This window comes from Polypterus senegalus, chromosome 8 (genome assembly GCF_016835505.1).
Source record: "Polypterus senegalus isolate Bchr_013 chromosome 8, ASM1683550v1, whole genome shotgun sequence".
Taxonomy (NCBI): domain Eukaryota; kingdom Metazoa; phylum Chordata; class Cladistia; order Polypteriformes; family Polypteridae; genus Polypterus; species Polypterus senegalus.
Window position 1 is genome coordinate 34,672,603 of NC_053161.1, and position 12,374 is coordinate 34,684,976.

At 35.2% G+C, this 12,374-nt stretch overlaps 1 protein-coding gene across 3 annotated transcripts in view; it reads right to left on the bottom strand.

The window, feature by feature from the left end:
- The window catches only part of dock4b (dedicator of cytokinesis 4b), a 432,150-nt gene that overhangs the window by 105,850 nt on the left and 313,926 nt on the right, over positions 1-12,374 (bottom strand). For all 3 annotated transcript variants that reach the window (XM_039760946.1, XM_039760945.1, XM_039760944.1), the window contains exons 24-27: positions 8,372-8,499; positions 6,884-7,018; positions 5,626-5,724; positions 43-137 (exon numbers count right to left, since the gene is read on the bottom strand). In XM_039760946.1, the coding sequence (XP_039616880.1) occupies positions 43-137; positions 5,626-5,724; positions 6,884-7,018; positions 8,372-8,499 (457 nt within the window). The remainder of the gene's footprint in view (positions 1-42; positions 138-5,625; positions 5,725-6,883; positions 7,019-8,371; positions 8,500-12,374) is intronic.

Below are 12,374 nucleotides of genomic sequence, written 5' to 3' on the forward strand. Positions count from 1 at the left end.
AATGAACGAATTTGAGGCAAAACTATGTCCATAGACACTTACTTGTTAGTAACCAGACGCATGACTGTCCAGTCTTTAGGAAACATTTCTTGCCTTATGAGAATTCTGAACACTGTAAAAATCTGTAGCAGAAAATCCTAAAATGAAAAAATTTAATTTACTATAATGCTGAAATGCACATTGACTATACATAATATACAGATGTGTTAAAAATTTCAAAGTTAGTTTATTTTTGTGCAACTTGTAGAGGGTCTGAGCAATAACCTTTGTGGGTCTGCCAAAAGGACGGAAATAAAAGAAAAGAGAAATGAGGTTACTTTGGCACAAGTAGCACAGCATGCATTTCAAATTGAGCTTTCTGCTTTGTGACCTCCAAACTCAATTCTGTTGCAGTGACATGTTTCTTTTATAGCAGTCCATAATTGTGTGTCTTTTTGGTGGTCAAATTACATAACTGGCTGAGGAGCTGCTGGCTCCTCAATAAACAGAGATGCTCATTCATCATAAAAAGAGATTATTTTCCAGAAATTGTTTTACAATGCAGTCTCTATTTTTATTCTCTCTCTATAAATAAAAATACATATATACACACATATACATATATATACACAACATATATATATATATATATATATAAATACACATGTACATATATATATACACAACATATATATATATATACACACACATATATATATATATATATATATATATATATATATATATATATATATATATATATATATATACACGTATATACACATATGGAAGACAATGAATGAATTTGAGGCAAAACTATGTCCATAGACACTTACTTGTTGACTGTCCAGTAAACCTGAATGGACAAACATTTATCCACTCATTTTCAAACTAATTATCTTGCACAAACTAAACCCCAATATAACAGCAAGGCTGAAGGTGGTAGCCTTTTCATCATACAAGCAGGAATTTGGGTGTGTGTGTGTGTGTGTGCGCCCTGCGGTGGGCTGGCGCCCTGCCCGGGATTTGTTTCCTGCCTTCCACCCTTTGCTGGCTGGGATTGGCTCCAGCAGACCCCCGTGACCCTGTGTTAGCATATAGCGGGTTGGAGAATGACTGATTGACTAAATGACTTTTCACTATTTAATGAGGAAGTAATTTTAAATATCCTTTTAAGTTTAAATGTCTAGGAGCAAACCCCGGGGCTGGGCGCCAGCCCACCGCAGGGCACACACACCAAGCACACACTAGGGACAATTTAGAATCACTAATGCACCTAACCTGCATGTCTTTGGACTGTGGGAGGAAACCGGAGCACCAGGAGGAAACCCATGCAGACACGGGGAGAACATGTAAACTCCAAGCAGGGAGGACCCGAAGCGAACCAGAGTCTCCTTACTGCGAGGCAGCAGCGCTAGCACTGCGCCACTGTTCCGCCCATAGTGAAAAGTAGGAACGTAAATTTAAAAATAACCTTTTTCCTGCAATAGCAAAAATAAATCATTCAGAACTGAAAATAAAGTTTTACATTGGAAATACAAAAGGCAACCTCTACAAAATAATAATAATCAAACTTGATGACTACTATTGCTGATTTGTTGCCTAAGTATGTTAACTTACACATGGAGAGATTGCTGAGAATGTCAAATTGCATATGCTTGTCCTTTTTCTGATAGCCAATAATATTTTACCTAAAGGATTTGGTGTCTGCACAAGGTTCACAGGAAGGGCAAGCACAGCTTCACTCTTAGCCTTAGTTTTTACGTTTTTCACCACTTTTTTGTGGTGGGTTAAAAACAAGAAATCTGACAGAAGAGTCTCTCCTCTGCAAGATCTGAAACACCTGTTTTCCTTATTCCATATTCCTGCATTAAATGCATTGCACTTCCATCTAAGCTCTTATTGTTTGTCAGCTCTTATGCATACACAGCCTGCCTCTACAACTTAACACATAATCCTGTAGGAGTCATTCACAGGGTGGTTTGACTGGGTATGTCACATGACACAACTAATGGTCATGAGAGTAAGCCATAACTGCCCAAAACCAAGACTATGCAAAAGAAGTCTGTGACAAAAAAAAAAAAAAACACAGAAAAGGCATGCAATGTGTCATGGCCTTAAGGTGAACATCCGTGAGACAGTTTTCAGCATGCAAGTCTGCTACAGTAGTGTGGTAGTACCATTGTCATGGATAACAGTGAAGCTAACCAATCAGATTATAGTATAATTCTTCATACTTCAACTAGCTAGGCTACTTAAATGTCTACTGCACAGCCAAGCATCAATCTTGCATGAAGAATAAAAATTTGGTTATAATATAGTTCCAGTTTATATATGCAAACAATAAATATTCTATCTCCAAGATATAATTCCTGCAACCATTAAATAATGATCAATCCATAAACAATAATGTTGGTGAAAAAATTGGCAAGCTCTTAAATGTTCTTACATATATTATTTCAAATATTATAAAACTATACAAACAAAAACTTAAAATGTTCATATGTTGTTAACAGCTTGGTACAGTATATTCTAGGTAGAAAAAAAAAATCATTACTAATATCATAGGGTGAAATCCTGTGACAGGATATTGTCTACATGGAGTTTGAACATTCACACCATGTTTGTGTGAGTTTCCTCTATCCCAGTGTTCTGTCCACATCCCCAAAGACATGCTGATTAGGTTAACCAACAATTTTAACTTGCCTTTTGTGTGAGTGGACAGGAAGTGAGCCCTGAGATGGACAGTGTCCTACCCAGGACTATTTCTTGTCTTGGACCCATCACCACACTGTGATGTTGAACTGGATTAAATGGATTTGAGAATGTTGTTATTATCAAACAAACTATTTTATCCCAATTGATGTTTTTTTAAAAACATGTTAATCGATCAATAGTGTTCTTTTTAACTGCATATTATAATATTAGCGCAAGCATAGAACAGTATGTACACTTTAACCAACATGATTAGCACGTGTAAAGTACTGTACGCATATTGTAACCTTTTTAGTTAGCCAATAAAAGATGTCATTTTGCTTGACCTTCTCACTACATTTGTAATGGCTAACATGGTACAACACCCTAATACTATATCTATGGGGAAAGTCAAAAAAACCAAGCAGAAAACATCAGTGCCTTCTGGCTTGACAACACGCATAGACACTAATGACAATCTGATTTTAAGGATTTACTTGCTGATGAGAGAAATACAGTGGCAGTGTTGCAGCTTCATGGTCTATACATAGCATTTTAGCTTTTTATTTTTTCTATTTGGTATAACACAAGAGAGGGCAAATGCAAGTGCAGCTTTGCCAGATTCTGCCAATGTTATTGCTTTCCTTGTTCTGAAAAATGTAGTGATTCCTTCGCTAGAGAAATACCAGCACATTATGGAGTCTACAAAGTGCTAGAGGTGTTCTAGCTGTTTATAGTACACACAGTAGCTTTAAATAAAAAATAATTGCTAAATTTGTCATATGTTGGATTTTCTGTTCTATACGAGTCTTGCAAGAGCTTTAAGAGTTACATCTCTAGTCTGGACTTTTTGCATTATTAAGAAAACATCTCAAATAATCCCACTTGCCATGTATTCTGTCACAATTTAAATAAAAATAATCAATATCTACAGCAGGGGAGCACTGTCTGCTTCTGGCTCGGCAGTCTGCATTTTATTTGACAAAATCATATTGCAAATTCGTACCCAGTGTGCAGTCCTTCTTACATTTGAAATAGTGAAATTTAACAGTGAAGGATATCATTGCAAAGGGGCTCAGTTTCACTTTCAACTGAAACTAATACTGTATTGTCCTTTTCGGTAATAAACACTAATGTTTTTGCAAGATTTCAATTTTAGGAAGGAAAAAAAAAATTGTCTGGACTCTTTCATGGTAGACGTTAAACAAATGAAGCACCAGAAAAAGCACTGGGCTTAGTGTCTTGTTAAACTCTCCCGTATTTAATTACAATGCAAAAAAAAATTAACATAGGATATACAGTAATGCAGATATTCAGAAGCATGTCAATACTTTCTTCAGAGTAGTGCAGGCTGTCCTACACTCACTGGTATGATTCAGGATGTTCAATGCCTAAAATCCTCAAAGCATGAATAATAAACAAGGCATAATGCTTGCATAAAGCAATAGCTAAAACCATGCATATGTAGTATAAACATCTTGAACCTTGTATTACAACTACAAATAAATGTGTTACATGCAGTCTGCTACTACGACTAAATAGCAACTGAAAAAAAGACACAAGCAATGAGCTGATATAAAATACAGAGCTCTCAATAATCAAAGAGACAGAACTATACAGCAGCAGAGTCCTGAACCCTTGATTACAATTTTCCACAGTAGAATGCCACTATAGTGTATGACAACTATTTCTTTGCAAATATATTAACTTTGGCTAGATTAGTGTTACTTAATGACTAATGGGAATGTACATAATTTTAATAGCATCTAACACTGATAATACCTGGAATACATGTGCCAAAGACAAATGTCCAGGATGTTCAGTATCATAAGCAAAGGATCTGAAGGGTTTGTGTCATTGACCCTCAGCTTTTAAGCATGAGGAAGATGGAATGTGCTGTTTTAAATTCAACAGAGGAATGCTTTTCAAATTCAAGTCAGTAACAGTCAGGCTGGAGGAAAAAAAAACTACCAGCCAAAACATTTCCCATTTTGTATATTTTTAAAAAATTTTCATGCTAATTAGTACAAGATGAGAAGACAGCACACTGCTTTATTCCTTTGGCTCACAAAATTCACATTGAGCTCCGACAGTTTTTTATGACTCTTACTACCTCAAAATCATAACTTCGTAATATATCTAGACTTATTATGTGCATATAACAGTTTTAAGTAATTTGCCACTATTTAAAAAGGTCCTTAAGAGTGAAAGGCTTCTGTAGAAACAAACAAGCATGCAGCTAACATGACTGTGAGTGATGCTAAACAGAAACCTGCTTTCTAGATCTGGTCTAAATCTGGATGAAGATGTCAGGCTTGTTTTATTTACTAAGCTTTCTGTAGCTGATTACAAAAACACAGCATGGCTGACTGTTGTTTCTGGCTTGACTGCTGATGCAAAGCATTTTCTGTAACTCCTTATTATGTTACTGAGCTTTACTTTTGTATTTGTTGTGTTGCTTGAGATTTTTCTTTCACTTACCTTTATTGCTACTTTATGAAAATACTCCTTTTTCTAATTATTTGCTTTTGTTATTAGAATTACATTCCTAATAAGTATTAGTTGATGCTGGTAAAAGTAAGACATACATAGTGCAGCACACAAAATCAACAAAAACATCTTAGAAGATAACTTCATTGTCAGAGCTTACAGTAATGACCAGGTTTTCTTGTACTTTTTAGAATCTGACTTCTTTCTGTCAGGAAGTGTACAGCCATTCATTTTTTTAGTCAAGCCAACACACTTTTTTACTATGTAAAACTAAATGCAATTTTTGAATATATGATTTTCAATATTGTCCATATAAATTTTGGATACTGCACATTCTTTACTGACTACTGTAATGGGAATCATATCAAAATATTATTTTGTTATTTTCATAAGCTCTCGTTATCTGTGCAGAATGCAAACCACACTTAGCCCTAGATTTGTGACTAGGACTCGTAAACTCACCCTTAGGTCGTCTTTGTTGCTAAAGCTTTCCAAGAGCTGTTGGTAATGCTTGTCTGTCATTTGTCTGAGTAGAGCCAGGAGACAGGCTACAAATTCACCCTAATTAGATGCAAGAAAAAAGACATTCATTATTTACGCAAACCATTGCAAATCATAAATAATGATGAATGAAATTTGAAGCATTTGGCGGTTTGGAAGACATGTTCAACAAAGCAGGATTAAAAATAAAATAATCTTCAATGAATGCATGAAATCAATAATTAAAAAGTGTCACATTTTGAATAACTATATTGTGAGAAAAGAAGCAGTATCAGCTAGAAGGATCCTATCTGCTCTAACAAATAACTATGAAGAAGGTTTTTATTGAAACTTTTTTTATTGAAATAATGAGTTGATTACGAGGTCAAACTTAGTTTTGAGTTAACATTAGGAGCTTTATCAAAATGTATTTAAGACTTACATTAATTTCTATTAAACACCTTGTAATGTTTTGTATACTTGATTTTTGAAGAGGGGCACATTGGTGAAGTGGCAGTAGCTGCTGCCGGCACGAAATTGGGATCAAATCCTATGCCTGGTCATTGTCTGTCTGGAATCTGAACATGTCCCTTGTCTCTTCAGAGGAAAAAGGCTGTGGTAAATTGAGTTGGTTTGACTGAGTAGGTATGTGTGTGTATGTACGTGTGTTAGCATGCTACTGTCTAGCCTCCTTTGATTTTGTACTAGAAAAATAGCCAGTCAGCTATGGATGGACAGTCAGCTTTAATTACCCTCACACACTGTATCTTCACTTACTTTATAAATTTTGAAGGAGAGATATCATACTTGTTCTTTATTTTATGTATATTGAGGAAAAGGAGGCAGTGGTAAATGTTATATTTTCTTTTTTTTTATTCCGTAAGCGGGCAGTGAATGACTGATCTTTTCCTGTATTGAGTGTACTCAAACTACAACCATATAAGTAAAAAAAAAATAAAAAAAACCCCACTTGTACTCACTTTATTTTGAAATGAGATCAAACTGTTAAAATAAACAGGTAATAAATAAATTATCTCAACAATTTTCACAACTCAGCTGTGTTTCTTCTATCTTATCCTATCTAATCTCTATTAGGAATTCACTAATACTGAGTTTTTCTTTTTTTTGCCTTGGCTTGAAAATGCACCTTTAAAACATTCATTTCCCATCGCTGTTCAAGAAAAACATGTAGTATTATATTAAAGATTGGCATTCAGGTAGGCATATTAAAGCTTCATACTGTGACATCCTGAAACTGCAAACGCAGTGCTGTTCCAGCTGGTTGCGGCCTGTTGGTAATTTCCAGTATGGTCCGTAATAAGATTCCTAACAGACTCTCAACAATCATATCTATTTCTTCTGTGACTGATGTTTCCTATATAAAACAGGACAGAAATAAAAAAAAAAAATCAAAAACCTGCTGGAACAAGGGATTCTGCAAATAGCTGAATAATAATTGGCGTTTCTTGTACAAATTAACATTGACAGTAGTAATAGATTTGGAACAACTAGATTATGTAAAATTGTGAAGTAAGCAATATTGCAAACTGAGCTGTCATGCTTTTTATTAACTGGCTTCGCCCAGCAGCTGTCAGCCTTTCTTGTTTCTTATGTAAACTTAAAAGAGTACACGGCATGCATTTCATGGTAATGTCTTCAAATTAAGAATTTGAAAAAATCGATAAAAGTGAAACATGCACAATGCTGTTTTGTTTGGGAAGTCATCTCTCTATGTCTCAACATTTTGTCAAGCCCAGTTTCTGCACCTATGATAGTTGGTAATTTCACACCTGGATAGTTGGCCGTTTGTCAGTTTAAGTATTTTACACTGAGATTAACATTTAATGGTTGCTTCCTCAAGGTACCATTTCTCTCTTTTTCTGTGCAGTAGCCAGAATAAGCAAATTGAGGAATTTAATCAAATCAAAACATCACCCAATGATGGCCCACGTTATTCGACTGCAACCCACCCATACCAGATGTGAACAGTACAATGGCTGGTATCTGGTTATCATCCACACAGTGAATGTTGCACATATACTGTACCAAGCCATATGCTGTAGCAGGAAACTGCAATTGTTCTTGACTAGGACCCTCAGGCAGTAAAATAATGCTATTGCTGAGAAATTACTTAAAGCTAATAGAATTTTTAAATGCCAGCTGACCAATCTTTTTTAGTAGTTTTCATGCACTATTTACCTGAGGCACAGCTACACATTAAAATTAAAAGATATCTAAATATATCTCTTTAAAGGTTACTTTTCACTCATGAAAAAATATATAACTTCAGGACACAACACTTGGACCAGCACAATGAAACTAAACAAGATAGTCTTCACAGAGTAAGATAGAGAATTACTTCATATATTATGTGAAAACTTACTAACCCTAACCCTAACTTACTTACTTAAGGAAACAACACTTTAATTAAGAGTTACATAGGTAGCTATGCTGATAAACTATTGGCTTTCCTAGTATTCTGTTTTCTGGCCATAGTTCACAGAAGTCAAATAGAATTGCTAAATTGATCCTATGTGATTGTGAATGGGCCTTGTGATGTTCAGGACTCTACACCCAGTACTGACACCACTCTATACCCAATCCTTTCAGGATGTACCTTGACTCTCAGTAACTTTGAAAATAGTAAAGTGAATAAAGCAAATTGATGTATTCATTATGAATCAATATATGCGCACATCACCAACTGGACCAAGTTTTAAATACTTACTGTACTGTCTTTTTTAATGAGGGAAAACATGCTGCTCAGTATCCGTGCACACATAACCAGGTCTTTTTGTTCTTGTAGGTGCATGTTGAGGTGGTGTAAAACCACTGGAAGTAGGATACAACGGGATTCTGAGAAAAAAAAAACAACATACACAAAATAGTTATTCTTTTTTAACTGGCTGTTACAGACATAAATCAAATGTATGTTTTTATTGTATAATATTAACAATAAGAGCAGCTCACTACTCAAAACGATAAATTTAAGAGGAAGCTGGTTTCGAACTTGCAACCTCTGGATTATAAGTCAGCAGTTCTTACCGCTGCAACACGGGAGCTGTCGTACTTCCCTTGTACCTTTTGTAAAAGTGTTTATTTGATATTTGGACATCAGCCTTCACAGATTATACAGTTCATGTCTACATTTTGTCATTTATTACTAAAACATGAAAAATGTTTCTGTTTTAACGATGTGTTTACATAGATTGTTGTACACACATAACACACATGAAATTGTTTACCCTATACAACTCTAGCTAGCTCAATCCCAGATAATCAAAGATTGAACTGAGAGAACTTCTTGCCCTTCCTGCAGCGGTGAGGGGGATGGTATAGCAGGCTGCTTGCTGCTTGTGCTTATCGACACATTTACAAGACAAAAGACGCTGACAGAGACGTGCAAAGGGATTTAAGGATGGCTGGGTTTATGAGTTTTTTCCTAGGCTTTGGTAATTCTAGTGTTAAAAACTTGAGGAAAAAAAAACAATAACTATTTTGGGTATTAGAAAATGTTTTTAAATATTACACATTTTTGAAATATCAGTGGGGTGGAAAAATTTTAAAACACAAAGCACACGTGTGTCATGCCTGATTGTTTTTTTATGGGAAACAAATCCTCAGAAGCTTTATTAAGCTAATATTGCTGCTCTCCTGTAGGATGTGTCTGGTGGCTCTTTTTACACAGTTCTTTCAAGAGTTACATCTGATGACAGTCTAATCTGCTCGGTCCAATACTGTGGCGCTTGTTACACTGCACATACTAATTTTACATTTTTGGAAAAATATGACTACACTTTCTTCACTTTAGACTGCTTAAGAGACATGATGTATTATTTTTATATTAAAAAAGATACAATTTATTCTACAGCTGAACTTCAGCTATTAAAAAAATATATATATGGCTGCCTTTATAAATACTGGTCTTTGCCATCTACCTCACTAATAGTTGCAAAACCGTGTCTTTATTTTTAGTTTTACTCTCTTTTATTCTGTTTTTTTCCTTTTTCCTTTCTCTCTGTTTTGGATCGGGGAGGGAAGATGATTAAATAGAGACGCAAGGCTTTTAGAAAATGAGGGATAAGGACTACATTATACTAAACAGTACAATTTATTAATTTGAATTGCACTGTGACCTATTGGAAAATGTTCTAAAAACTCAATAAAAGTAATGGAAAAAATAACTTTATACTTTAACAACACTAGTCGAACTCATCAAGCCTACAGTTCACAATAAAACACATACAGTAGAGAAAAATGAATTATATTATATACATAATATACAGTCACCTAAAGGATTATTAGGAACATCTGTTCAATTTCTCATTAATGCAATTATCTAATCAACCAATCAAATGGCAGTTGCTTCAATGCATTTAGGGGTGTGGTCCTGGTCAAGACAATCTCCTGAACTCCAATCTGAATGTCAGAATGGGAAAGAAAGGTGATTTAAGCAATTTTGAGCGTGGCATGGTTGTTGGTGCCAGATTGGCCGGTCTGAGTATTTCACAATCTACTGGGATTTTCACGCACAACCATTTCTAGGGTTTACAAAGAATGGTGTGAAAAGGGAAAAACATCCAGTATGCGGCAGTCCTGTGGCGAAAATGCCTTGTTGATGCTAGAGGTCAGAGGAGAATGGGCCGACTGACTCAAGCTGATAGAAGAGCAACTTTGACTGAAATAACCACTCGTTACAACCGAGGTATGCAGCAAAGCATTTGTGAAGCCACAACACACACAACCTTGAGGCGGATAAGCTACAACAGCAGAAGACCCCACCGGGTACGACTCATCTCCACTACAAATAGGAGAAAGAGGCTACAATTTGCACAAGCTCACGAAAATTGGACAGTTGAAGATTGGAAAAATGTTGCCTGGTGTGATGAGTCTCGATTTCTGTTGAGACATTCAAATGGTAGAGTCAGAATTTGGTGTAAACAGAATGAAAACATGGATCCATCATGTCTTGTTACCACTGTGCAGGCTGGTGGTGGTGGTGTAATGGTGTGGGGGATGTTTTCTTGGCACATTTTAGGCCCCTTAGTGCCAATTGGGCATCGTTTAAATGCCAGGAGCTACCTGAGCATTGTTTCTGACCATGTCCATCCCTTCATGACCACCATGTACCCATCCTCTGATGGCTACTTCCAGCAGGATAATGCACCATGTCACAAAGCTCGAATCATTTCAAATTGGTTTCTTGAACATGACAATGAGTTCACTGTACTAAAATGGCCCCTGCAGTCACCAGATCTCAACCCAACAGAGCATCTTTGGGATGTGGTGGAACGGGAGCTTTGTGCCCTGGATGTGCATCCCACAAATCTCCATCAACTGCAAGATGCTATCCTATCAATATGGGCCAACATGTCTAAAGAATGCTTTCAGCACCTTGTTGAATCAATGCCACGTAGAATTAAGGCAGTTCTGAAGGCGAAAGGGGGTCAAACACCGTATTAGTATGGTGTTCCTAATAATCCTTTAGGTGAGTGTATACTGTATAACATTGATTTCAAACAACATTTCTGAAAACATATGAATGACCTGTTGATTAATGATTATAATTTTAATATTAAAATCTCTGTTTTGTTTCCATTTCTATCTATTTTTCTATCTATTGTAAAAATAAAACAGTTTATTAAGAGTCAAAGCCATCTTGCATTTACAGTTGTGCTGAAAGTTCACACTTAATACAGGTACAGTATATCTCTTCATTTTTATTTATATTTAATAATTGCAGATAGCAATTTAGCATTCAATACTATTGTACTGAAGTTAAATATATTAGATCTTCTTTAAAATATACCATTTTATGATTTTTGTCTGGGTAATACTTTGTTTATGTTTGCCAAAATAAAACATCTAGAAATTAGACTTTCATATTGTTGGTTGATATGTTATTACATTCAGTTTAATTGTTTTATCGATTGATAATCTATCTATGATTGGAAGTTAATTACTTATTACATCTTTTCACTTGTGTCAATCAACTTTTATTACCTGCCCCACTACACTTGCTGAAGAGACTGGCCCTAGCCTAATGTTACTCGATTATGTTACCACTTTTGTACATCGCTTTGGATAAAAGTGTCTGCCAAGCAAGTAAATGTAAATATAGAAGAAAATATCCCTTTAGAACTGCTTCACACTTGTGGTAGTTGTTAAACTACAAAGATCAAAATAATGTTCCAGTTAAAGTTCACATTTTTAATAATATGTATAATATTAAATGCTTCACATGGCATTATGAAAAGGTAATGACACACACATTTGTAGCAATCTTGTATTTTTACTAATGAACCAGTTTTATCCACAATAAAAAGTCACTGAAGTAATAAATAATAATACAATTAATTTTCAGAAGCATTTGCCCTTGGGTTACTGTAAATTTTCATAAACATCTGTTGTCTGTAGTTAAGAGATATAATTAATGAGCTATGATAGGAACATATCACAAAGAAAATCATAGGCATCAGTCATGAACATCCTAATTATGGTCTCCTTCTAGCCAAAATTTGCTGACACAGTAAAATGTAAATCACTTTCTTGGGATCTTCATCGTTCAGACATGCAGAGTACTTCTTTGATTGCACTAAAAATTCATTTCTGGCTTCATAGTATGAATTACATGCACAGTTTCTTTGAAACAATCACAAAATAACTATACAGACCAGGGTTAAGAGATAATCCTGTGCATTAATTTTCAAAGACACAAAGATTTCCCAAAC